The sequence below is a fragment of the Excalfactoria chinensis genome, chromosome 18 (assembly GCF_039878825.1).
Source record: "Excalfactoria chinensis isolate bCotChi1 chromosome 18, bCotChi1.hap2, whole genome shotgun sequence".
Lineage (NCBI taxonomy): Eukaryota > Metazoa > Chordata > Aves > Galliformes > Phasianidae > Excalfactoria > Excalfactoria chinensis.
This window is the reverse complement of record NC_092842.1, coordinates 5,662,318-5,689,434: the sequence shown is the minus strand read 5'-3', so window position 1 is coordinate 5,689,434 and position 27,117 is coordinate 5,662,318. Positions and strand designations below refer to the sequence as shown.

Genomic DNA, 27,117 nt, shown 5'->3' with positions numbered 1-27,117 from the left:
AGAGCAAAAATGTGTCTTTTTAATGCTTCTATCTGCCAGCATTTTCTTTATGCTGGACAGGGAAAACCCATCTGCTGAGCCACATGTGTTCTCCCTCAAGCTTTGTTTGGGAAGAACACAACTTTTCAGGGTGTTAGAACATCACTGGGAGTTTGGGGTCCTTTAGTTGCACACAAAGTATGGCTCTGTGCTGAAATGGGCTCTGAGCAAGCTCCTGATAAAAGAGCTCAAAGCTGTCATAGTTCTTGCTCCATTCTCCAGCCTGGTGGGGATGGATGATTGCACGCTGTGTGTCCGCCTCTCCTCCATCACCATCCTCATCTCCTTCCATCCCGAGAGCTAGAAATCTGGGCAAAGCTTTTCCTCGAGCTTAGTTCAACCTCGGTTTGCAAAATTAAATATATATATATATATATTAATTTAATACTCAAAAATCCCAGGGCAAAAAGGGTCATTTGACCAAAACCTGTTGTTCCTTCAAGGTTCTTAGGGTTTTTTTTCCTTCTCATTTTGCAAAATCCACAAATAGAACCTTCCCCCCCCCCTCTCTCTGCTTGCCCAGGAGCACCCTGTGGTGATGGGGACTGTCCTATACCTCTCTCCCTCACCTCCAGCCCATCCCCACTGCTCCTCTGTCTGCAGTTCTCCAACAGTCTCCTCCCTGTGCCCTGCATTTCCCTGCACGAAGCAATGGAGATGAACTGCTCGACATCTCTAGGAGAATCCTGTACCAGCTGGTGGTTCAAACACAAGCTGCCTTGTCAAACCCCTTTTGGCATGGTGGTCCCATCAGGAGTTATTCATGGTTGGAAAGGGATTTTGCCATGATTCCACCATGAATAACTATTGATTCCTTTGAAATCTTTCCTTTTGCCTTCCCTTCTCACCAAATTGTCTCAGCAATCCCCACCAATGGGTCGCAGCCCCCTCCTGGGCAGCCAGGGTGCTGTCCCAGCTCTGACCACAGGACTCTATGAGCCCAACAGGATCCACTTCACCCCTGACCACCCCATTACAGATGAAACCAGAGCTGATCCAGGTCATGGCATTGCAATGGGAGCCAGCGCCATGGTGGAAAACCCAGGTTGAACCCCATGGAGCTTTCCCCAGGCTTCGGCTGCTCAATATGATGGAGGCCATTCCCAACACTTTGCTTTGTCCCCTTGCAGTGTTCACCCCACGGGTCATAGGGACGGCAGTGGCACGCTACAACTTTGCAGCACGGGACATGCGGGAGCTGTCGCTGCGGGAGGGCGACGTGGTGAAGATCTACAGCAGGATCGGCGGCGACCAGGGCTGGTGGAAGGGGGAAACCAATGGGAGGGTACGTGCAGTTGGTGTCCCATCCCCTATGCAATTGATGTCTCATCTCCTTTCTACCACGTGGTCTATGTGGTGTCCAGATCTCCTCTTCCTCAAGCTTGCATGCAAGGAAATTAATGATAGAGTGATAGAACTGTTAACATCCAACCATTGATCCATGCCAACCATGCCCACTAACTGGGTGGTTCTGCAATTGGAAGACTTGGTAGACTGGGGAAAAGCAGCAAACTGATGGCTTGTCCGGATGTCCCATGGGGTTTGCAGCACTCTGGGGACACATTCCTGATCCCTCCTTTATTGCAGTCACATACTGAGGCAATCTACAGTCGCTAGCTTTGGTCACTGTGCAAATTTTGGTAGCAGCTGCATCTAACAGCTGCATCACGTCCCCATCACTGCTGTGTGGCTGGGTTTGGTGCTGTAGAGATAACTCAGGAAACAGTGTGTGGTGATGGAGGGGCAGTCCCAAAGGTGGGACAGGAGCTCCCTGCTGCTCGCCACCACTCAGCTCTCCATCTCCCCTCAGGTCGGCTGGTTTCCCTCGACGTACGTGGAAGAAGAGGGGGTGCAATGATGCTGGGGATACCCAATGGAAAGTCATCGAGTGCCCGGAGCGATCCGCTGCAGACCACACACTGCTGCCCCAGCAGCCTGGCCCCACACCTGCCACCACTGCCGGGAGCACCACAGCTCTCTCCAGACTCTTTAGTAAATCCATTCCTCTGTACAGTGTGTGTGTGTGCGTCAGGGTGCCTCCAGCCCCGGCCCTGTTCTGTCTGTAGAAGATTCGTGGTCTGTTGGATGATGTTTGTGTGGCGGCTGCTCCTGGGAAAGCCGCGTTCCCCTGAATGGACAGAGAGGAGGGACTCTGTGTGGTGCCCCCCAGGGGGGTGTCCGGACCTTATTTTACCTAGAAGTGTTTTCAAATGGCGAGGCTGAAAGCCTGGGCTGTGCCCGGGGTTGCAAAGGTGAGCATGCAGGGTTTGGGATAGGGACCATGGCTGCATCATGTCAGGATGCACCTTGGAACCAGGAATGAAGCTGCTCATCCCTGAAAGATGACAGCTGTGAGCTGGGGAAGCACAGCTGGACCACGGACATGGGAGGGAAAAAAGTCCCGTGGGCATCCCAAGCCCCTTTCCTCACTTCCCCCCTAACCCCACTGCTGTGCTGGGGATGCATGGGGCAGCCCAGGACACTGGGTGAGCTGCTGGTGTTGCAAGGCTGGAGGTGCCTTGCCACACATGGGTTTTGGTGGTCACAGGGCACCAGGTCCCCGCAGAGGAGCGGATGGGAGAATGGATCGAGCACCTTGGCAAGGTCCATTCTTCTGCAGCCATACATGTCCCACCTCACTGAGCTCAGTGGGGTGAACCCACATGAGTAAGGGCTATGGTATAAAGTCCTGGTTTATCTCAATACGTTGTGAAAGCATCTCTTCTTCTCCAGCTGTGTGCACTTTTGGGGGCTGTGAGCGTTGCCCCCTCTTTCTCCCACAGGCTGTTACCGCTGCTGCTGTCATGGAAAGGTCCGTCTGTCTGTGCATTGCCACTTTGTCCTGAGTTCCATCCATCCCAGTCTGTTCTTCCCACACTGCAGCCTGTAATGCATAGGCAGAGCTGCTGCTTGGAGAGCTGGGCTGGCATCTTCTGCTGGGCACTGCCTTTGCCACCCAGCTCCAGAATTTCCTTCCAAAGTGCTGTTTTGAACAAATACATGTGTGTGTGTCTGTGTGTATTTGTAGCGAGGAACAACTTTCCTATCTCTGAGCCTCAAGAAATGCCTTCCTGTCTCTGTGCACCAGTAGCATTTGGAGCTGCTGCTGTGCCTGAAGCTGTCCCTGGCACTGCAGGTGGGCACAGTGCAAGCGCAGCCCTGGGAGACACCAGCACTGTGTGGTGTTGCATCCCAGCCTTGCTGCCAATAGAGCCTGAGAGATTATATAGGAGAGCCTGGGGCTCCCATTGGAAAGGGCAGCGTGTTCACTTGGGATCTTGGCTGTGTTGCTCAGAGAAGTCCAGGGACAGGTCAGTGTGATGCTTAGGGCTCTGGATAGGGCTGGGAATGTCTTGGGTTCCTTGATCTCACCATGGCAATGCCCAGAAGGGCTTGGGGGCACAGTGCAGGGCTCGGTGTTTTAGCAAGGTACTGTTTGGTGCTAACCTCTTTGGTGCTCAGCATGGGATGTATCCAAGGGGCCCAGTTTGCTAAAGGAGCCAAATGGTTCATGCTTTGCAAGGGAAAAAAAAATCAGGGTGCAGCAAACGAGGAGCGGGCAGCACCCTGCTGCAACGTGAAGGGCTGTGCTCAGTTTTCCCCAATTTTGGTGTACCCAAGAGCACATCTAAGGTGGGTGAGACACACACACAGACAAGAGAACAACTGATGGCCGAAAGTCTGCCTCGGATGCTTTTAAAGCCCTATGCAACCCCCTCCATCTGAGATGGACTCCCTGTGCTTGCAGTGGGCACATCCCCCTCAGAAGGGCACAGTGCTCCCCCTGCAGAAGGTGCATGTGTGGCGTCTCCTGCACAGCCCCCCAGCTCCAAACCCCCCCACCCCTCTGTCCCCCAGCAAGGTCTCCCTCTTGTGTTTACTGTTGTAAGAAACTCGTTCAAAGAAGAAAAGAAAAAGATGGTTTTCGTTTGTAAGTAATTATTCAGCCATTTGCCACGATATATATCTGTGAATAAGAAGGAAAATGTGTTTGGGTTTTGTGTTTTGTTTTTTTTTTACGATGGCGAGAATATTGTATATATATTTTAGTTGATCGCGGAACATTCAGAATTGCAATGGGATACGTTGGAAAATAATATGTAAATTCCTTGGGTTTTTTCCTTTGCACTGCACTAATAGGGGGTACAACGGGCTCGGGTGGAGGGGTCCAAAGGTGAAACTGTTTGTTTATGGGATAGGTTCTAGCTGGCAATTTGGAAATCATTTGGAGTAGCTTGTAATGCTGGAATAGAATCTTTAGCTGCTATTTAGAAACCCTTTTGCATGTGGTTTTTCCAGACCTTTTTGAGTTACAATACATCCAAGTAAACCCTACAATGGAAAAAAAAACAACAACAAAAACCCAACAAAAATAAAGTGTAATTTTGCTGATAGCTCCTTTCATTGTTTTGGCAGCCGTGGTTTTTATCACCATTAAACCCATTCAGGAAGGCTGAGATTTGTGTTGGGATTCTAATGGGGTGTGGTGCTTGTGGGGATGGATCCTTCCTGCTGGTCAGCATTTACACCCCACCCAGAACTGCATTGCTCAGCTGATCCCATCAGACCCAAAGGGGCTCAGCCAGGGCAGCTCCTAGCAGCTGTTCCTCTGCAGCTGTCCCTCTCCCATTGGGGTGGCTGAGAAGGGAGTGGGTGATTTCTCATAGCTTCCATTCATTTCTTTGGATCACATTCCCGAATCCCACCCTGCTCTACGTGCAGTGATAAAATCAATATCACAGCATTGCTTACAAATTACCCGAGGTGTTTTTGGAGGAAAGGGGAAGTTTCACCCCAGAGATGCCACCGTGAACTGCCCTACTATTGGATTCATAACATTTTTTTTCCCTGCTCTTCTGGCTGTGGCTGGAAGGATGCAGCTCAGCTGGGTGTCACCTTGGCCGAGTTGCAGACCCCTGCGTGGCACAAACCATGTCCATGTTGGTGCCATTCAGTCTCAGGGAAGCTCTCCAGCACACACTACTTATGACATGCTGATTTCTGCGACCTGAGCACCGTTCTGCCAGCAGAAACCCACAGCACAGCACTGGAGAGTGGAACAGGTGAGTGCCAAGCTGCATTCATGCCAGCTCCTTGCTGGGGATGTCCCTGGTTGCACTCGGTGACATGCAGCCCTGCAGCATGGTGGTGGGTGCCCAGCAGCTCTATGTGACCCCCCCCAGGGCATGCATGGATAAATGGGGCATTATTCACCGTGCCTGGCCCATGCCACATGCTGTAACCAGACCAGGAGCAGCCTGCCCCAAAGCATTAACAGGAGCATCCATCTCCAGCCCCCAGCTGGCTCCAGCCCTGCACCCCAGGAGGGGGAAGGCTGCCCCAGACACAAGTTCTATTTTATCATCTTTGTTTTTTTTTCCTTTTTGCAGCTGCTGACATAATCTCCCACATTAGTTGGACTGGCCTGAGTGCTGCTCTGAGCAAACACAGCACCAGGACTTGCTGCACTTGCTGGCTGCCCTCTGCAAACAGCTCCTTGCCCGAAGTGTTGCTGGCTGACCCTGAGCACACCCTGTCACTTGGTGGCCTGTGGCTGGCCAGTATGTGGCCACCTCCCTCTGCCACCCCACAGCAAGCTGCCTTAATAGCCACACATGGTAGCAATCCAGACCCTGAGAACAAGGGCTCCAACAGCTCTGCAAATGGGGAAACTGAGGCATGTGGATGCTGAGGCCGAAGCTCTGAAAAGCTCCAGTTTCAGATCCATTCCACTTAAGGTCAAGCAGCAGTGGTGCTTTCCAGGACCAAATTCAGGTTGCAATGCAGGGCAGAGCGGGCTCTGTACATACCTGTGCTGGCTTGGTGGGGTGGTGGCACGTGCTTGCAGCCTCATGCAGGCAGTGTGATCAGCTGCAGCTCTGCAGCATGCTTGACCGGTTCATTTGTGCATTCACCGTGGTGTTTCATATGACCTAGAAAGCTCCAGCTGGCGCATGCAGAACAGCGTGCCCCTTTATTTTGTAATTAGTCCAAGGGGAAGGATTAAACTGGTTATGTTCCCTTTGCATGATGCTGACCACCAGAAACACGCACCTCCCTCATTATGGCTCTGCAGCTCTGTTAGACCCCAATGCTCACAAGAACCATAGTACAGCAGCACATCCCTCCAGGACACGGTGTGTGCTCGGGGTGTCCACTCACCCAAAGGTCATGTTTGTAATTAGCATGCCCTGATGAAACAGCTCTGTCCCACCAGACGGCTACACCCCACCGCGAGCAGTTCTGACTTGCTTGCATCTCTGGTTATTTGGAGCGGTTGGTGGAGGACTTTGGGCTCTCTCTTTAAAACAAACTCTTTTTGTCTTTTAGGAAATTGAGAGAGAAATGCCTGAGATGGACTAATTCTGAACAGCTGAGCCCCTCCGCTGCTATTCAGGCTCTTTTCAGAGTGGGGAGATTCAGATGCAGGCCCATCCTGCAGTCTGTACAACACATAAACAGGGGGTGGTGATGTTGAATGTGCAGAACCCCTCAACCACAGCCCAAGCAGCAGAATCCAAACCTTTGAAGCACTGCACCTCCTGCCCAGACAGGTCCTTGTACCAGGGCTGAGTCCCAAGCAGGAGGAGCAAGAAACCTTTGTGCCGAGAGAACTAAATTAAACCTTAAATTAAACCTTTTCTTCCCCCCTTCTAAATGACTTTGATTATTATTATTTAGTTCTTTTCTTGTTTTTTGCTGTTCACACCTTTGCTTTGAGCTCTCAGGTCTGAACTTTGTAAATCCCTTTTAACCCCGCTCTTTCCAATGCAACTGCTGGGAACTGGGGCAGGAGGGGCAGATGTTGGAGTTCTCTGTTTGCTCCCTGGCAGCGGGTGAGCCTTGTGGGCTGTGAGCCACCCCCCCCCCAACACACACACACACACACACACACACACACACACAGCCCCAGCTGCGCTGCTTTCTCTCTGCTGAGAGCCAATCTGGGTAGAAAAGTCCCAACTCGGTTCCGTTTTGCATTTCTCTGTTCTCCCTTACTTTGTCGTTGGGCGGCGGAGCGATAAAAAGAAGTAAGAGCTCATCCAGGGCTGGGGAAGCTGTGTTTGGCCCCGTTGGTTGTTGGAGCTGGTTAATGTTTTTTGCAGCGGGGCCAGAGGACGGCGGTGCGGAAGAGGAGGAGGAGGAGAGCATCAGAGGAAGGCAGACGTCCTGCGGCCATTGCGAGTGTCGCTGGTGAGTGGATCCTGGCTCTTCCATGGGAATACTTGGTGAGATTTCCCAGCTTTGCATGGTGGCAATGAATGGGGCCCCATAGGGGGGAGCTCTGCAGCAACACCAAACCGTGCTGCTCCACCGCAGCCCGCTGCAAGCTGCTCCAAAGCCATGTGCCCAAAGCACGTCCCCAGCCTGTAGTGTAGGACTGGAGGGCTTGATCTGCCCGTGTTCCCCCCTCACAGCCAAAGCTCTGTCTTTTTGTGATAAGGAGCAAACCTTGCGCCTTTGTGGCGCTTGAATGCATGGAAAAAAAACCAACTCTACACAGAAAAGGGGTGGTTTCTGTGGGCTGGCAGTGAGCCCAGGAGCAGCCCTGTGTATTTCCAGGCCCCTTTTGTAAGCTGGGCCCCTCCGAATGGTGTTTGGAGACTGCTGTTTGGATACAGTTCCTTGCTGGATAGGGGTCCGAGCCCATGCCCACCTCTGGGTGCTGCTCAACCCATTGCCCAGTGTGGATGTGCAGACACCAACACCGCCACTGTTCCAGTGGTGACCATCTGGCACCCCTGCTCACAATCTGAGATCTCTGCAGGTTGACATGTCCTATATGAGCTGTGCCCTGAGGGTGGCCACCCCCCGCCGCCTGCCAGCCCCCTGGAGAAGCCCCCGACCCTACAGCAGCACGACGGGACCCACGGCCGAGAAGAGCGTCCCCTACCAGAAGACACTGAAGGAGGAAAGCAATGGGAGCACGGGGCCCAGTCGACCACCCCCAGCCTCGGCTGAGGTGGTGGTGGTCGGGGGGGGCAGCCTGGGCTGTCAGACCACCTATCACCTGGCCAAGCTGGGCATCACAAACGTCGTCCTGCTGGAGAGGGATCGCCTGACGGCGGGCACCACCTGGCACACAGCTGGTGAGCTGCAGGGATGGGAGCCTGGTATTGCAATTTGTGACCTTACGTTGCAGGGAGGTTCAGGTTGGATACTGGAATGCATTTGTTCTCCAAAAGAACAGTGCTGTACTGACACAGCTGCCCATGGAGTGCTGGGGGGGGGGTCACCATCCCTGGGGTCTTCCATAACTGTGGAGATGATGTGGCGATGAGGGATGTGTCAGTGGGTGTGGAGGGATGGGCTTGGGGATCTAAGAGGACTTTTTTTAACCGTAATGATTCCACGGTTGCTATTATTAATATTATTGCTATTATTGTTATTAAAATGCCAATTTACTTTGGCAGGCAGGGGGAAAAGAGTTTAACCCAGTAATCATTGTTGGGTGTTGGAGGTAGTTCTCCATAGACCTCCCCCCCCCCCGCCCCCACAACCTCCCTCCGGCCTTTCCCCATTCATTTAACACCCAATCAGCAACAAAATCCATGATCTGTAGCGCTCCATATTAGCCACGAGATGGAGCAAGAGCCTCAACGGGGTGACACAGTGCCACGAGTGGGATGGGGAGGGAACCACGGGGGCCCCCGGAGCTCCCATCTCCGTCCCACTCGGCTCAGTCCCACGCTGTCCCCCATAGGTTTGCTGTGGCAGCTCCGTCCCAGCGACGTGGAGGTGGAGCTGCTGGCACACACGCGGGACGTGGTGAGCCGCGATCTGCCGGCCGAGACGGGGCTGCATACCGGCTGGGTGCAGAACGGAGGGCTCTTCATCGCCTCCAACAAGCAGCGCCTCGATGAGTACAAGCGGCTCATGTCGGTAGGATCAGCCCTCAGCATCCTCCTGGAACGTAGCATTGGTCTGTTGGGGTTCATTGGGTTGGCATCAGGCAAGTTGAAGCCCAAAGGTGATCCTTTTTTTGCCCTTTCAGATGTTGTTTTCCCAGTTTCAGAGCAGCTTGTGTGCAGCCTCGTCCCATATTCCCATGCAGATCATCACACCCACCTCCAGATGGAGGGCTTGCCTTAGAGCAACGTCATCCCTGGGTCGTGCAGGGGACTGGGGAGCAAAACATATCCTTGGGTCTCCTCCGGCATGGGATGAGTTCACACTCATGGTTTTCTTGTCTGCTGGCAGCTGGGGAAGGTGTACGGTGTGGAGTCACACGTCCTGACCCCAGCACAGACCAAGGAGCTGTACCCACTGATGAATGTGGACGACCTCTATGGCACACTGTACGTCCCCAAAGATGGCACCATGGATCCTGCTGGCACCTGCTCCACCCTTGCCAGAGCAGCAGCAGCCAGAGGTGCTACGGTAATGCCCAATTACTAATTAATGTCTGTAACAGTCAGCAGTAAGAGGAGTCACTGTTCCAAAAGAAAGATGGCCAGAACCCTGCTGAGCTCCATCTTTCCCAGGGGTGATCCCAGCTCTGACCCTGCCTCTATTTCTCCACCCTCAGATCATAGAGAACTGCCCCGTCACCGGCATCCAGGTCAGAACGGATGACTTTGGGGTGAAGAGGGTGCATGCAGTGGAGACGGCCCATGGGACAATCCAGACTCCCTGCGTGGTCAACTGTGCAGGTATGGGTGGGACAGCTCTGCTTTGCACAGCAAGGGCTGCACCAAGCCCCTGTCCACCAGCTGGTGTGCTCTGTGTGCCCCATCTGGTGTGCTCTGTGTCCCCGCAGGGGTGTGGGCACGTGCCCTGGGCCGGCTGGCAGGTGTGCATGTACCACTGGTGGCGATGCATCATGCCTACGTAGTGACTGAACGCATTGAGGGTATCCAGGTGGGTGCTGAACTGCTCCTCTATGTGTGCCCTGGTGATGGTTGGAAACAGAACCACCCCCTCCTGGCCCCATATGACCTTTAGGACCCCCTTCTGTGTTTCAATGTCAGGTTCTGCAAGCACCCCCCAGCTTCTCCTCCAGCTGCCTGCCTTATTAGGGCCATATTTAGTATTGAACGATGTTACAACCTAGCAGGATCCTTCCTTATTATTTATTTATTTGTTCTCAGTGGAATTACTGTAGGGTCTCTGACGTGTGCTCGGTGTCTGAAAGCAGCTCTCATAAAGATGCCAAACACCTTCTGAACGAGCAGAGCTGTTGTAGCTCTCCAGGCATTTCTGCACCACCCTGAGAAATCTGTTCTGCCTTCTGGCTATGGAGAATGGCTCAGGAGCCCAAGCAGGCTTCATTCACTCAGGTGCCAGGGCTTGCAGAGTAACACTTTAATTAGTTTCCACCCCACTGACACAATCTCTGAGATGGAGCTTTCAGTCCTTGATGCCTCATATTCAGAAGTACTGGTGTCTGTTCACCCTTCCATCCCAGTAACTCTACTGAGCTGTGCGAACACAGCAAGGGAGAAGCTCAGAGCGGAGGCTGCAGCTTGCAAGCCCCAGTGCATCCTGCTCCATCCACTTCATTTCATTTGTCAACATGAAATGCAGGAGGCCCTACAACAATACCTTGGCAATGTTCACTTATTCATCATTCACAGGAACAAATCCCTCGTTCACTGCATGCTGCTGTGCCCTTATTTTCTCCCACATAGGTGGGTGGCAGACAAAGTCAAGCTCAGATCAGGGTCTGGGATCATACCATAGCCACTGAGCCACTTGGAATCAAGCACCCAGATTTTGGGGGCTCCGTGAGCTCCCTCTCCCCCATTAGGTTGGCAGTGCAGAGGGTAGTGCAGCCCAGATGTGGTCCAGCTGCACACTCATCCTGCTCAGGTTTCCCTATGGGGATGGAGTCATGGGCACGTGGGGCTGTTGGGGCTGCTGGAGCTCAATCCCAGCTCACTCCTGCACCCCCCTTCCTGCAGAACATGCCGAACGTTCGGGATCACGATGCCTCGGTGTATCTTCGTCTCCAAGGCGATGCCCTTTCCGTGGGTGGCTATGAGTCAAACCCCATCTTCTGGGAGGAGGTGAGCGGTGCCGGGAGGCTCTGGGGGAAACGAGGCGAGTTTGCAGGAGACCCACATCAGTGGGGTGGCTTCAGCAGTGAGTTCCTCATGGTCTTGCACTACCCAGCCTGGGGGTACCGACTGTGGGCTGATTTTGGGAGCTCAGGAGAGCATCGTCCCCATTGGCCTGGGGGTGATGAGGAAACTAAGCAGGGCTCAGAGCTAACCCTGCTGTGTTGCCTGGTCATTGTATCTTAATTCAGGCTCTGCCCCAGCCTTTATGCTGCATTTTTCAATGCCTCTGTCCCATGGAGGAGGGACTCCCCCTCACCAGATGATGCCCATCCCCTGCCCTGTCCACAATGTACAACAGGACATGCAGGGGCTCTGGGTTTGGTGCTGTCTTTGCAACTCTGTACTGAGCTGTTGATAAAAACCCAGAGACTGGGATCTGCAAAACAGCTCTGTTTTCTGTGGCCAAAGATGTTGGTAGGGCTGAGAGGCTCTTATCCATTAGCTGTGCTCTAATTTGTGTCCTGATTCCTGTTTCCCACCTTCAGGTATCAGAGAAATTTGCCTTCAGCCTCTTTGACCTGGACTGGGATGTTTTTATGCAGCACATCCAAGGTGCCATCAACAGAGTGCCAGTGCTGGAGAGGACAGGCATCAAATCCACTGTCTGTGGGCCAGGTAATGCAGTGCCTGGGAGCACCAATCTGCTGCCTTCAGGCTATGGGTCCCAGCAGATAGGGTTGGGACCCATGAAGAGAAGAGGGCAGTTTTGTGGGGTGAGCTGGTAATGCTGGGGTCACACAGCTCTGCAAATCCCTGCGTGCTGTCACTGCCCTAAGCTCTTATTCCTGATCCAGCCCATGCACATACATCCCATTTGTCCCTTGCTTGCACCATGCTGTAGGACATTGGGGTTTGTGGGGGCATTGATCAGAGCCAGTGCTGGTGGGTGTGCATTCTGCTGGGTACAAGAAGGGCTGTCACACCCTGGGAGACACAGAGAGGACCCATCCATGCTGGGGCTGCAGTGATGTCACCTTTCTGGGGGTGGCATATCAGGCTGAGCCCTGCTTTGCTGTAGTGCAGAGCTGGGGGACAAACAAAGGTTCCCATCTGGTGCTGGGGCTGCTGAGCTGGGAATGAAGGGATCCATTTTCTCAAGTAGTGACTGCTGTTTTCCTGAGATTTATGTTATTATTGTGACTGTGGGGCCTGAAGACATTTGGTTTGCTTCCAGTGCCTTACAGCCCAAGCAGGTAGGGGTGATGGCACCATCAAGCTGAGCCATGAGCAGTTGGTTTGGCCTTGAAACCCTCCACATGCCAAAAAAAATATATCCTTTTTACTGAAACACTTAAAGGAAAACCCTGGAGAGCCCTGGGAAGGAGCTGGACTGTACACAGAGGGAAAGCAGGGCACATCTCTGGCCCTGCAGCATGCACAAAGCAGAGGCTGAGCCCTTGCTTTGATTGAATTGCAGTGTGAGTGGAGCTGGGGGCCTCCAGCAGACAGCTGACAGCTTATAGATAGATGTCGAGTGTTTGCAGTGCAGTGGGGTAATTTGCAAAGGGTCAGCACTCCTCCTTTGCTTGATTTAAAGGTGCTGCTGGTCGTCTGCTTGCCACACTGGAATCAGGCAGGGCTGGAGTAAATAGCAAACGCTTGCTCTTTCTGCTGTGCTGTAAATATTTCACCACCAGAACAGAAAGCTGCCCCTTAGAAAGGGAGTTCCTGCAGTGATTATGGGAGCAAAGTTTGGGTGCAATGCAGACCCAGCTCACATTTTGTATGGTTGCACAGACTGCCCTAACGCAGGGAGGATGGCACACCTCCAGCAGGGTGTTCTGCTCTGCCTTTCTCATGTGGGATGTGCACCAGGGATGCAGCTGATGGCTGTGATGGGTACAAGAGCCTTGGGCAGCACCAGTGGCTTCACCGAGTAGCTTAAATTCATGGCACTTGTCAGCAGGAATTGATACCAGGGAAAGAAATATAGAGGAATGAAACCACCGATGGCAGGAGCAGGATGAGGTCAGAGCAGGATCCCTTCACACAGATTCTGGCTGATGCATCTCCCTTTGTCCTACAGAGTCATTCACAGCTGACCACAAACCACTCATGGGGGAGGCTCCAGAAGTCCGAGGTTTCTTCCTTGGCTGCGGCTTCAACAGCGCCGGTAAGAGAGCATAGGAAACCCCACTGCAAGCATCACACCCTGGCAGTGATGGTGCTTGGCCTCATTGGTGTCCTCGCCTCTTCCCCAGGGATGATGCTGGGAGGAGGCTGCGGGAAGGAGCTGGCCCATTGGATCATCCACGGCCGGCCAGAGAAGGATATGTATGGCTACGACATCAGGCAAGGCTGTACTTGCACCCAATGGGGAGCATGGGGGTGGGTGTCAAAATCGGGTGTCTAGGCAGTGTCTGTGCCACAGCCCCTGCCCCCTGAGAAGCTGGCATCAATTAGGCCCATGGCTTTAATGAGTTTGAACGTGGGATTTATCTCACTTGCCTCATTCTGCTTCTACGCAAACCGCTTCCATCAGACACGATGAGATTGCAGGGATGAGGAAGGACAGGGTAATTATGTTTGGGCTGTGTTGTTGTTCAATTAGTGCTGTGCTTAATCCTCTAAGTTAATAATCGGGGGTGATGATTGCAACTGGAGAAAGATTAGTGCTCCCTCTCTGCAGCACTACATGGGCCGGGAGATTTGGGCTGTGCAGATGTTGGCTCTGTAATTGCTTTTGACTTGTTCAATCGTGTCTGATTGGGTTTGGGCTTTCTTGCAGGGTTGCTTGTGACAGCAACAAGCTTGTCAGGGATAGATCTGTGAAAATCACATTGCTTTGATGGGAACGGTGGTAAGCAGACCATGGAGCCAGCATGGGAGCTGCTGCTAACACATAGAATCACAGAATGGTTTGAGTTGGAAGGGACTCTTGAAGGCCATCAGCTCCCACTCCCTGCAGTGATTAAGGACACCCACAGCTCTGCAGGGTGCTCAGAGCCCCTCCATCCTGACCTTGGCTGTCTGCAGGGATGGGGCACCACCACCTCTCTGTTCAACCTGTGTCAATACCTCACCACCCCTATTTTAAAACACTTTTTGCTTATATCCAACCTACGCTGGTTTGCAAAGCAGGCAGCAGCCTCATGGACCCACCAGAGCAATGGTGCTCTGCCAGCTGCTGTCCCATTGAGCATCATGGCCATGCACAGCCCTGGCTCATTGGGCTGCACCATCCTTCTGGTGTTCTGCCTTTCCTGCATTTATCAGGCTGTTATCAGACCTGTTTTGTTCTTTATTTTGTTTTTTTATTATGATGATTACCGAGCTCCTCTTTAAATAACTCCCATTCCTTCACATTTAAATATTTATCCTCTCAAATCACTCGCTTGTAAATATTTCATCTGGCAGCTGTTGCTCCTTTCCCTGCTGTCTAAAAGCAGTGCAGTGGTGGTGGTGGCAGGGTTGGGGCCATCCCCTGCCATGTGTCCCCTGCCATGTGTCTCCTGCCACCTGTCACATGTGGGCAGAGTGGGGAAGAAAGCCAAAAATACCATTCTGAATGGTCCTATGCGTTACATTTTGCTTTACCTTCTGCCTGCTGCTCTGCAGAACTGGGGGCTCTGGGCAATGGGGACAAGAGAGATGCCTCCAGACAAAAGGTGACAGTCTAGGAATAACAGGGCTATGGCACAGGGTATGGCAACAGCACCCTGAGCCTGTGCTGAAGTGGCACATTCCTTCAAGGAGATCTTTCTGTTTGAAAGAGGAAAACATGTCAAACAAATGTAAAATGCTTTGGGTTTTATTTATGTTTCAGTCTAGAGAGAATTGGATGAAAAATGTGAGGAATGTATGCGGCTCTCCCCCTCTTCTTGCATTTCAGGCTGGGTTGTGCAAGAAGAGCTCTCTGAGGTTTGCCCAGTGCTGAATCAAGGCAGAATTAACCTCAATTTCTCTCGTTTCTTATTTTTCCCCAGCAGGGTTGTATCCTGCTCTGATAAATGACAGAGCTCAGGGATGGCAGAGCCGTGGGGATGAGAGTTTTGATGGGCAAGAGATTTGGGTTTCTCTACAAAAGGGAGTAGAAATCCCAGTTTTACACCACAGCAGCTGCCAGCACCTCTCATTGCGACTCTGTGCCCTGGGGTCTGATATCCACCACCCCCTTCTTGTCCTTCAGGAGGTTCCACCACTCCCTCACTGATAACAACCGCTGGATCCGGGAGCGAAGCCACGAGTCCTACGCCAAGAACTACTCAGTTGTCTTCCCCCATGATGAGCCGCTGGCAGGGCGCAACATGAGGAAGGACCCTCTGCATGAGGTGGGTACCCACGGGCATCCCTGCTCCCATCCATCAGCGTGGAACTGCTCACCCACTGCGCAATGCCGGGATGCTGCTGGGGTGGGCTGACCCCAATGGAAGTTTGATGGTGGAGATGCCAAATGTTCCACTAAGACTCAACATGGCACTGGTCAATGGGTGATGAAAAAGTACAAAGCAGAGCTCAGAGCCCCCAAAACCACTCAAAGAGCCCAGCAGGGAGCTGAGCCCTTTCCACTAACTGCAAATTCACACCACAGCATCCCTCGTCCAATACAGAGCAGTAAAACAGACATTCCTCCCCACTGGCCCCCTATGTTTGGTTGACAGCTCCGTTGTTTTCTGTCACCGAGAATGCAATTTATTTCTTAATAGCGTGTCTAATAAGCCATGCCCATTTGACTGACAGCCTGGTATTTGTGCATGCGGCTCCAGAACATGTGCTGCATTTTATAAATAGGCACTGAATCATTGCTGAAATATTCTGCAAAATCTATTCTTTTCTGAACGGAGGTACCCAACAAAAATATCTTAATGGATCCCTAATTAATTGCTCGCGGAGAGATTTTCCTGAGAGCACAGAGCAGGAATGAGAAGGTTGCTGTGTGAATCTCTGATGTTATTGCTATAATGATGGAGATGGTTGGGTGAGAATGGTGCTCTCTGCATTTAGCATCCCCAGAGCAGTGATTTGTGCAGTGCAGGTTTTGATGCAGGTTTTGGTGCTCATGCTGTTGTAGGGGGGACACAAACATCAGCCAGTCCACAGGGCAATGGGGAGTTCTGCTGGTTTAGAGAACAACCCCAGGAGCTGATTTTGGCTGCTGATAGCTGACACTGGGGGGGTTGCAAGTTGGGTTTTGAGCGTTCATTGGAGGAGGCTGGAGGAGGGCTTGGGGAAAAGCTCTGCTTTTAACCTATTTTTCCCCCATTTCTCTGGCTTTGTCTCAAGCAGGAGCTGCTCCAGCAGGGCTGTGTGTTCCAGGAGAGACATGGTTGGGAGCGGCCGGGTTGGTTCAGCCCAGGAGGAGCAGCTCAGGTAAGCACAGTGCTGGGTATGTGGGACGTGCTGCCCTGAAAGCAGTGCATCTCCCCAGAACAGGTCCAGGAAAACATCCATTAATTCACTCTAACAGTAAGCAAAAGGAGTTTTATGTGTGTGTCTGCCTGTCCCTCTGCAGCAGGCAGCCCCTAACAGGGCTACCTAACTGGGAACTGTGGGAAGGGGCAGCTAGGTGGGGACCTACCAGCTCAGCCATGTCCCACAGGACCCTCTGCCTCACCCTGCATGGTGTGGAGCAGCCCTTTGGTTTTGGGGTTCTTCCTATTACTCCCCTCCATCCTCACACTTCTCCCCCAGGTCCTGGATTACGACTATTACGGTGCTTACAGCCAGGAGCGGCACAGGGACTACACCTACAACCAGCTGTTGGCAGATGAGTACACCTTCGACTTTCCACCACATCACCACATTGTGAGTGCAGCGTTGAGGGCACATCTGGAGCTGGTGGGGGGTGTTGGAGGCCCCAGAGGCACTGCAGCACTCTGCCTTTGGATAGAGTTGGGGAGGCTCATGGGGATGGAAACTCAAAGCTGGGGGAAACGTTCCCAAAAAATGAAGTGAAACGCTTCCAAGCTTGTGCTTAGAAAGCTCAGAAGAGGCTGTTTGAGTTTTATTGCTGCTTTCCCAAAGGAAAGAGATGAAACCATCTTGGGGAAGCTCCATCTGCAGAGCATTGGCTCCTCAGGCAGCTCAGTGTCCCCAAAGTGCAGTGCAGAGCAAGAGACCTGATGGAAATGGGGGAAGGAAAGCCTGGTTTGATTAGATGAACCATTATATTGATAGCTCTCACTGTGCTACTGGCATAAAGAACGAGGCTGGGCATACACTGACTTGTTACACTTAACTGATTTTTTCATGTATATTTTGAGGCCCTACGTTGAACTTTAAAGTCACCAGGTGTGTATATCCTGGTGGTGTTTCTCATTACACGAATGGCTTCAGCAATGTGTTTGCTTTCATTTTAGATCAAGAAGGAATGCCTGACGTGCAGAAATGCCCTGGCTCTCTTCAACATGTCTTATTTCGGGAAGTTCTACCTGGTTGGACCCGAAGCCACCAAAGCTGCCAACTGGCTGTTCAGTGCTGATGTGAGCAAAGCACCAGGTACTGCCAGCCCCTCACTGAGCACGGAGCATCCTAAACCGGAGCACACAGTGGGAACCCAAACCAGCTTTTGTTCTGTGCATGATACAGCCCTTGCTCCCATCTCTGGATAGGGCATGCTGCATCCAGGCGCAATGGCAGTAATTGGTTTAAGAACTGGGATAAGTGTTGGTACTCCCCATGTTCCTCCCGCAGGCAGCACCGTGTATACCTGCATGCTGAACAAGCGTGGAGGGGTGGAGAGTGACCTGACCGTCAGCAGGATCAGCCCCGGTGACCCCAGCTCCTCGCTGGCCCCCACCTTCCAAGGTAAAACCCTGGGCATGGGGCAGTGGGGTTTATGTCTCCATCCTGAGCCAAGAACACAACAGCATCCCTGGGATGCTCCCAGCAGTGGGGATGGGAAGCCACAGTGATGGGCTCAGCACAGGGCCCTCTGTCCTCACTGTGCTCAGGACCACGTGTGGCCGCGGGCGCAGTGCTGATTGCATTTACCTAATGGCAGCCACCTGTTTTTTTCCACTTCCACCCCTCGCTGTCTATAACCCAATTATCCCCTTTGTGCCGGGGGCTTGTGCTGCTCATCGGTGTTATTGGGTTTCTTCAGGCCAGGATGGTGCTCTGACCTCTCCCAAAGCCCTTATCAGCTGCCATAAAGGGGAACTGAAAGGAAGCAGAGCAGCCAACCCTGGGGGCAGGAATGGCATTAGGGAGCAGCAGGGGAGGAGGGCACCAAATTGGGCTGCAGCCCCACTGGCAACACTGTGCCAGCTGCTGTGGTGTTGCACCCTGGTGTCCCACACCCCTTTATCCCTGATGCTCGGGGGCAGTGGGGTGATGGGGAGTGGTTGGTAGAGCTGCAGGGTTTGACGGGTGATGGAGAAGCTGAATAGGAGCGAGTCTATTTTTCCAATTACAGTAGGTGGCTGCACTTATTATCGTTATGACAGAATATCAGAGAGTAATTTTGTAGTGGCAGGAAAGGAAGAGGAAAGATCGATCGTGCAATAATCAGCTCCTAAACCACATCCTTGGGAATTTTTCACCCAGGATTATCAACAAGATGAAATTCCTCTTCATACTCACACGCACAGCTCCTTCCCTACCCATCCTAACCCTGGACCCCAGTAGAGTTACATTACAGGGCTGCAGTGAGGCTGGATTCACAGCACACAGGAGGCTGTGAGCACACAGCTCCCATCTCCCACGTGCACAGCTCCAGCCCAGCTCCAATGCACAGTTCCCATCTCCCTCCACACTATCACATTGATTCTGTGTTGGACAAAACATTGAGATCTTGGCCTCAAGGACAGAGTTTTTTCTATTTCCTTGATGTTTTATCCAGGTATCTCCAAGGCTTGGGCAATTGGCAGAAGCTCCATCAGCAGGGTTGCTGTGGGCAGTGTCTCTGAACTGCACCATGCTGCATGCAAAGGAAAGCATATGCAGTGATTTGTGAGGCTGCTGTGGCTCAGTGGAGGCCAAGAGCACTTGCATTATGCTACCTTTGACTTCAGCCCTTTGAACTGTGCAGCACCCAGCAGGGTTGTTCAAAGTTTTTCACAACCCCACATGCCAACTTACACTGAGCAGAGCATCACCCCCAGCCCAACACTGCTGATCTTAAAGCACTGTCGGGGATGGGGGGTGTTGTTTTCCAGGAGATGGCTACTACCTGGCTATCGGTGGGGCTGTGGCTCAGCACAACTGGTCACACATCACCACGGTGCTGCAGGACATGAAGCTGCAGTGCAAACTCATTGACTGCTCAGAGGAGCTGGGCATGATGAGCCTGCAGGGCCCACTGAGGTGAGTGGGCTGTGGCCTCTTTCTCCGAGCCCCATTCATGGGTTAAGATCCCCAACCCATCCCACCATGCCCACTGACCATATCCCCAGGTGCCACATCTTCAGAGTTCTTGAACACCTCCAGGGACGGTGACTTCACCAATCCCTGGGCAGCCCATGCCAGCACCTCACCATTCTTTTGGAGAAGAAATCTTTCCTAATATCCAACCTGATGAGAAAGCAACTGTTGGTGATGCCCCCGCCAGGAGGAGAGCAGTGAGCTCTCTGCTTTGCTGTTCCCCAACAGCCGTGCTGTGCTGCAAGAGCTGCTGGACACCGACCTCAGCAATGAGGACTTCCCCTTCTCCACCCATAAGCTGGTGAAAGCTGCAGGATGCACGGTAGGACAGCACTCGGGGTCCCAAGGGATGTTTTCTACTGCCTGTGGGTCTGTTGAGTGTCTTTGCTGGGAAAATGGCTTCCCTTGCAATGAGCAGCCAGGTTTGGGGTGTGTTTTTTGTTGTTGTTGTTGTTGGAAAAGGCCAAAAACCACAATGGGAACTGGGCATGGTGGCTGGTGTATGGTGATACTGGAAGGAGCAGAGTGCCCTCAGGCAGATGTGGGATGAGTGATAGGTTTATTTGACACTCTGGATCCCTTCCTTTTCCCTTAAAAGAAAGAGGTAGGGACAATTTAATATGAAATGTGTCACATTCTCCCTGTAAGGGCTGGGGAGCCTGAGGAGTCGGTGCATTTGATCACAGAAGAAGTCTGACAACCTTAAGCTTTCCGTTCAAGCACGGATCATTTTGCATTTGCTGAGACTTCAGGGCTCGTGTCTGTGGTTATGCAATGGGACGTGGGGATGGCCACATGCCAGGGGCTGAGCCTTAGGGGTGATGGGGGGAATCCAGCCCCACTGCCCACCCAGGGGGGGAGCTGATGTATTTTCAGATACTGTTTTTCCCCAAGACTGTCATTCAGCAAGAAAACAGCACGGCTGGGAAATGGGATCTCATTTTCTTGCTTTCATGCTTGATGAAATACTCAGTCAGTTCCAGCTAAGCCCTTATAACCATGCAGGTGCCAAAACCCACTGTGCTTCCCAAGGAGGGGATGGTGGCATAGGGGACCCTAAGGCCAGCCCTGGTTGCAGCATAGCGCATATCACCATCAGCGCTGACAAGCTACAATCCTCCCTTGTAAGAGCTGTGACAGCCTCGCAGCGTCTCCTAATAATCCACTTATCCCTGTGAAAGGTGTAGCAATGTTCTCATCTCCTGGAGTGTCATTGGTTTATTTGCATTTTCCTTTAAGTTTGCAAAAAAAAAAGCAACCAAACCACCAAGAAATAATAATAATCCTGTCCTACAAGGGAGAAACGGCTCAAAGAAATGTTTTGGTGTCTTTTAAGTGCAAATACCCTGATTTAAAAGGAAGAACAGCTTCCCTGCCCTCTCAGGGTGAGTTCAGAGGGGCTGAACGCAGCCCAGCACCTCTAAGTGGGAGCGCTGAGGTTTTTGTGCATTAACACAGAGGTTGAACAGAATCAGCCAGAGGGAGAGGAGGGTTCCTGCAGAGTTAATGACTCTGGAAATTACCGATTGGTTTGTGAATGTATATATAGAGTGTCCCTCATTGTATTAAAGAGCAGCGAAAGGGCCCCGTTTGAATTTCACTGCTGGATGTGGGGTAAAGTTCGGGTTTGAGCTTTCTAGAATCCTCAGAATGCTTTTGAACTGTTGCTCAAAGACCTGGGAGTTGATGCTATTTCATAGCTCTGTTTGGAGTTGAATTTAAACCTTTGTTCCCCCTAGGCCTACTCTATGTGCTACATAGCTGTATGCTGCCCCTGTTCCTCTCCGTGTAAACCTAACTCCCAGCACCCCAAATTTTCTAAGCATACAATTTTCCTACAACAAATGGCTCGGCTTTATTGTCAGGATGCCTGGTTTCCTGCAGCAGCAGCAGCCTAGCTGGGGCTCGTTGCATTCAGTATTGGGTTAATTACACTGCAGGGAGTGATGCTACAGAGCACTGCCTCTGCTGAGGGATCCTGAGCATCCTCATGGGATGGGCAGGGTGTGGGTGAGGATGCTGGGCTCAGCTCTGGGTACCAGCAGGTGGCTGCTGGGGTTGGGATGCATCCCAAAGTGCCACACAGAGAGCTCACAGCAGGACAGTCCTGCTGGGTTTTGGCTTCCCTGCCCCATCAGTGATACAGCAGATTGCAGGGACACGGGACGCAGTGCCCATAGGCTTTCCTAGGGTGTACTGGATCAGTAGAGGGAGACAAAGGCCCTGCTGGTGTGGGAGCATTGCTGCTGGTCACTGCCACGCTGCACAGCCCTGCTCTGTGCTCAGGGATTTGGGGTTCTTGTACTCTACAGGTGCGTGCCATGAGGCTGTCCTTTGTCGGTGAGCTGGGCTGGGAGCTGCATGTGCCCCGGAAGGACTGTGTCAAGGTGTACAAGGCAGTGATGGAGGCAGGTGCCCGGCATGGCATCATCAACGCCGGCTACAGAGCCATCGACAGCCTCAGCATCGAGAAAGGTTTGAGGTTCTCCATACAGCAACACTTGTAGCTTTGCTTCTGACCTAATGGGCAAATGTGTTTTTCCCAGCATGGGGGGTAGGTTAATGAGGATGGAGGGCACCAGAGCAACTTTCCCATCTGTGGGTTCCTTTTGAGGGTGCTTCATCCAAGGCCAAGTGAAGCAAGGGATGCCCAACAGGCTGCTATCATGGTCTCCAGCTTTTGCTCACTGAGACAGGGAGACCCCTGTTTGTTCTTTGTAGGGTACAGACATTGGCATGCAGACCTCCGCCCTGATGATACACCACTGGAAGCAGGCTTGGCTTTCACCTGCAAGCTCAAGTCCAGCATTCCCTTCCTTGGACGGGAGGCTGTGGAAGCACAAAAAGCCACCGGCATCTTCCGCCGCCTCGTCTGCTTCACCATAGATGAGTGAGTGCAGTGCCAATGGGGCACTTCTGTGCTCCCCAGCATCCAATGCCAGCATGATGAGACTTGCAGTGTTCCCATTCAGCCCCATACATGCTCACGGGGCTCAGCTCCCACCTGCTCAGCTGCTTTCTGTGCTCTAATTCAGGCTCTAATTTAAGTCCCACCACACACTCCCTGCTAGATACTTAATGGGAGCTGGAAACGGTGTGACAGGGAGTGGGTTGATCGTGTTGCACCCAGAGCAGCGGGAGGGCTTGTGAATCAGGCTGGAGAGGATTTGGCTGAGAAACAAGGGGGGGCTGTGGGGCTGTAGCTCCCATGCCAGGGGGAGCCTCAGCACATGGGGCTGCCACCTCCCACCCTTTCCTCTGCTTTGTGTCATTCCAACCTGGTTCTTTCCTGCTTTTACCCTGCAGGAAGGTGCCGATGTTCGGCCTTGAGGCCATCTGGAGGGACGGCAAGGTAGTGGGCCACATCCGCCGGGCAGATTTTGGCTTTGCCATCGACAAAACAATCGCCTACGGCTACATCCGTGATCCTGCAGGGGGACCTGTGAGTATGGCACTGCCACGTCCCTCCCTGTGCCCGAGGGCTGGCAGGGATGCACGGCACCCGTGTTGGAAGCCATATGCACAAGCATGTTGCTGGCAACTGGGGTGTGAGACATTGCACCCTCGTGTCCCTCCCCCGTTCTCAGTGGTGGTGGCACAGAATGCGATGGGGAGCGATGCTGCAGCTCAGCTGCTGCACTGTCCTCACTGGTGACATCCAGACTGCCATGCAGCGTGGCCCTGCCACTGCTATCCACCCCCAGCACTTTCTCAGATGTTAATTGCAAGCAAGTATTTAATTGCAAGCAAGCATTTAATTACAGTGGTAAATTAACTGACATTATAGGAGCGACTAGCCAATAGGAGCACAGCAGGTTCCTAATTAACCCTGGGAGACTCCTGGCTGGTAAATCAGGTGCCCTTGTTAAGCAGTGTGTTATAGACAGAGAGCTGTGAGCCTTTGTGGGGGTAGAGGGTTCTGGGTGATGTCCTTTGTGGGCTGTCCTTCTTGTAGCATGTATGCTTGTGCTTTAATCCTCTGTTTGCCTAAATGTTTAATCCTGTGTTAGTACAATGCTCCTGAGTCAGGCAGTTCAGGGTGTGCTATCTCTGCAGCCCACTGGGGCAACATCTCTCAATTCATGGGTATGGAATAGGTTTCTCCCCAGGGCAGCTTTGTGCCATTCGGTGCAGGGAGAGGGATGGGAATGTGTGCTGACTGGGGGGATGCAGGGCTCAGGGCTGCTTTTTTCCTCTGGGGAGCTGTGCAGGAGCATTTCAGTCAGCATTTAAGGGATGTCAGACTGTCCCTGTCCCATAGCCAGGAGATGGCTGCAGGCTCTGGGATGCTACAGAGGAATCTCCAATAAATGATCCCATTCTGGGACCCCTATGGTGATTATTTACCCCTATATTTGGATTTCTCCCCTCCCTTACATCTCTCTCAGCCACCCCTGCCTGTCTCAGGCAGTGTGATGGCAGTGATGGGATGGAGGTGGCACAGGGACAGTCCCCTCCTGCTTGCATCGAGGCACCAATGCATCACAGCAGTGCTGAGTGCATCCCACCGGGCACATCGATCATGACTATCCCCTCTCTTCCCTTGCTGCAGGGAAATCTCTGTGGCTATAGGGCCGACAATAGGGCCAGCAATGGGGCTGACAGCTGCAGACGCCACAGGGAGCAGTTGTGCATGCGGGGGCTGTTTGCAGGGGCTCAGCCCTGCCAGCTCATTGTGCAGCCGCCTGCAGAACGCCGTGCTCATTAAGCAGATGTTAATGCACAGCCTTAATCTCTCTGTTCCCTGTGCTAACTCCTGCTTGATTTACGCTGTGACAGGGGGTTGTTGTGTGGGGAGGAACCTTTCCCTGCATTGAGGCATCTTGGGTGCTGGTACTGGAGAAGGAGACACATCCTGCAGGGACATCCTGCTGCCAGCACAGTCCTGTTCTACAGGCACTGCCTGGCTGGGGACAATGGGGACTGTCCCCATTGGGTGTGCATCCCCCTGCTGCCCACCCAAAGCCTATTTGTGAGCCCACCTGACTTGGATGCTGTTGAAAAAAAAAGGAAAAAAAATCCCCCAAAAAAAAGAAAAGAAAGAGAAATACTGTTTTCTATAGCTCCATGCTTTAAAAAATCTACTTTCCTCTTCTCTGAGCATCCTCCTGGGATGGCAGAGCTGGGTTTTCTGCAGAAATCACAGCTGTAAGGCAGCATGGGAGAATCCCCTGTGAGTGGGGAGGGAGCAGATATGGGGCAGGGGGGGAGCTGCTGCCCCCCAGTGCCTGGTTGTGCCTAACAGGGGGCTTCTCTGCCTTGCAGGTCTCACTGGATTTCGTGAAGAGTGGCAGCTATGAGCTGGAGAGGATGGGAGTGCGCTACCCTGCCCAGGCACACACCAAGTCCCCGTTTGACCCAGACAACAAGCGAGTGAAGGGCATCTACTGAGAGCCTGCGATGGGGAGAGGGGAATGCTGCTGGCCCCATTCTCTGCCCAGCAGTCTGCTGTGAGCTCCCTGAGTGAATGTGGGTCAGATGAGAAGGGAAGAAGAGGAAAAGATTCCACAAAGTCCAAGAATTTGGTTCCTGGGTTTTCTAAATGAAGCAATAACACTACAGCAATAATTCTATCCCATGGGTTAATCGACCTGAAAACAGTGTTTTGCTTGACTGCAAATGAAATGGTTTCAATTTTTGACTTTGCTGGAAACCCTTTTCCCCCTAAACGTAGTTTCACGCTGCCTGGAAATGAAGTTTTTAAACTAAATGTCTGCCGTAAATACAGCCATCATCTCCAAACCTGCCATCCCACCGGGCTCTGCCCCCACACTGATGGGTATCACTGGGTGCCTGCTGGGTGTGGAGCTCATGGGTAAATGGGTGGCCCCCTCAATAGTTACAGCCCTGCATACCCCTTGGGAAGGAGCAGGGGCAGGAGATGCTCTCCCTGCTGTAGGATTCTTCTGAACCATGACATAATTGGTTTTATCCAAAAGGGTTTAAAGCATGAGCTTCTATTGGCTTCATTGGTAACTGTCACCAAAATCCCTTTACACATTGAGCCCAGGGTGCCCAACCATTCTGTGCTCAATTCAGTTTTGTTTGCTTTGCCGAAGGGCTATCTCTGTGCATAGGGAGGGATGATCTTCCTCAGTTCCATTCACTGACCTTTTCCATTTCCAGCAGCACAAGAGCAAAGGCAAGTTTTGAGCTATGCATCCAGAGAGCAATTGGTGCCCCAGGGAGTGCCTCTGGCTTGCACTCTGCTTTTGAAACGAGGAAAACATGACGATTGCCACACAGCCCCGTAATACTGAGCTGGGGAGAGATTTCCATCTTCTGTCCCTGGAGAAGAATGGAAAATCCCAAAGGCAACTGCAGCTTGGATCCGGCTCACTCACTGCATGTATGTGTGTGTCTATGTGTGCATCCACTGAATCTGGAGGAGCTTGACGTGTGTTGGCCCATGCAGAGTGTATCTGCTGGGCACTGTGTGCTCAGCTCACTGTTCAGGGTGCTGCAGCAGGGCTGCCCTGCAGTCCCTATGCTCTTTTGGCACCATCTCAAAGGTCACCACAGAGTTGTGGGATCCATGCAGGTGCTGAGCTGCCAGCCCTTCCCTTGTAGCCACCACAGATAACCTATGGAAACCACCCTCCTCTTCCCCAACATCAGAGGGAGCAATGGAAGCAGGTCCATGGTTCCTTTGCTCACCCCATCATCAAGCTGTTTTAATTACAAATGAGCACAGGCAATGAGGGACTGCTCCATCCTTCACAGCACAGCAAGGACCTGATCTCAGCTGAAGCTTTTACCTGCCTGAAGAAATAATCACACTCTTTTCATTTCATTCCCTCTGACTAGCTCTGCTTGCTTTGTATTCTCTTTGGAGCCAGTTCCAATCCCTTCTCCTTGCACAACAAGCGCCATGGGCAAGGGTTTGAGCTCCAGAATGCTTTGGTTTTGCTGCAAACATTAACAAACAAAATCTGGGTGGATTTCTCTGTGAATAGGATGTGATGGCAGTCCCTGAGGGGCCTCACTCCTGTCCATTTGTCCTAATAAATGTGCGTTCACGTTGGCTACCCGGGGATGCCAGGATTAGCCGTGTGTCTGTTGAGATAATGCAGCACTGTCTTCCCTACCAAAGCTCAGTTTTCATCCTGGAAGGCTCTGTAGGGGTTGTGTGTATGGAGAGCGTGCCCCAAACCAAGGGAAGCAGAGCCTGGTGTGTGCACATGGAGTCTCTGTGTTGGATGGAGGTCCCCAGGTGGGATAGACACCCTGGGTCCTTCCCCTGGTCCAAACAAAAAACATTTGTTATTTTAATTTCTCTTTTTGATATTTAATGGAGTCATTCTTCCTTCCAAAAGGTTTGTCTCTTTCCCCCTAGTTTCCCTCCCTCCCTTCATCTCCCCTCCCCCCCCCCCATCTCATTCCCATCTCTGAAGTATATCATTTGTTCCCATCCGTTGGCACTGGCATTTCATCAAGGCAAATAATCCCCAACATGGGGGAGCACACTGGGGTGGGGGGGGGGGGAGGTGGTACAGAAAGGCTCCCACTCTGCTCCCACATCTGCATTCCATGCCTCAGTTTCCCTGTGGAAAAATGTTTTCTTTCCCCTTTTCCCCGGGGCCACGCTGGGTTCGGCACAAAGTGAACCTCCGCGCTATGAATCTGGGGGTGGAAAGCAGCATTACTCAGAGCCAGGATTGCTAATAAAGCACTAAATATAGAGCTTTCCATCTCCGGAGTACTTTCTGAA

General features: G+C 52.3%; 2 protein-coding genes across 10 annotated transcripts in view; both read left to right on the top strand.

Moving 5' to 3' along the window:
• VAV2 (vav guanine nucleotide exchange factor 2) overlaps positions 1-3,858 on the top strand; it is a 96,725-nt gene extending 92,867 nt beyond the window's left edge. For all 7 annotated transcript variants that reach the window (XR_011905522.1, XM_072352443.1, XM_072352441.1 and 4 more), the window contains 2 exons: positions 1,170-1,324; positions 1,850-3,858. Coding sequence is in view for 6 of the 7 variants with exons in the window: in XM_072352443.1 (XP_072208544.1) it covers positions 1,170-1,324; positions 1,850-1,897 (203 nt within the window). In the remaining variant the exon portion in view is untranslated. The remainder of the gene's footprint in view (positions 1-1,169; positions 1,325-1,849) is intronic.
• A 3,091-nt stretch (positions 3,859-6,949) lies between these two features.
• On the top strand, positions 6,950-27,098 carry SARDH (sarcosine dehydrogenase). 3 transcript variants are annotated; one of them, XM_072352847.1, is made up of 22 exons: positions 6,950-7,070; positions 7,146-7,233; positions 7,808-8,129; positions 8,744-8,922; positions 9,241-9,420; positions 9,569-9,692; positions 9,800-9,900; positions 10,944-11,048; positions 11,588-11,717; positions 13,129-13,215; positions 13,304-13,394; positions 15,232-15,373; positions 16,329-16,412; positions 16,734-16,847; positions 17,402-17,540; positions 17,736-17,849; positions 19,202-19,349; positions 19,635-19,728; positions 21,719-21,881; positions 22,128-22,296; positions 22,713-22,848; positions 24,672-27,097. In XM_072352847.1, exons 3-22 carry the CDS (start codon positions 7,814-7,816, stop codon positions 24,795-24,797), a joined length of 2,742 nt encoding a protein of 913 aa, XP_072208948.1. In that variant the 5' UTR covers positions 6,950-7,070; positions 7,146-7,233; positions 7,808-7,813; the 3' UTR covers positions 24,798-27,097. The 3 variants fall into 3 exon arrangements, with proteins under 3 accessions (XP_072208948.1, XP_072208949.1, XP_072208947.1); XM_072352848.1 differs by having other exon boundaries at positions 7,004-7,268; positions 24,672-27,098; XM_072352846.1 differs by having other exon boundaries at positions 7,004-7,233.
• Positions 27,099-27,117: the final 19 nt, after the last annotated feature.

Coding starts and splice junctions, on each gene's coding strand:
- SARDH (XM_072352848.1), top strand. CDS start 7,814: ATGTCCTATATGAGCTGTGCCCTGAGGGTGGCCACCCCCCGCCGCCTG. Junction 9,693..9,799: donor CTGCGTGGTCAACTGTGCAG/GTATGGGTGGGA, acceptor GTGTCCCCGCAG/GGGTGTGGGCACGTGCCCTG. Junction 22,297..22,712: donor GTCTGCTTCACCATAGATGA/GTGAGTGCAGTG, acceptor TTTACCCTGCAG/GAAGGTGCCGATGTTCGGCC.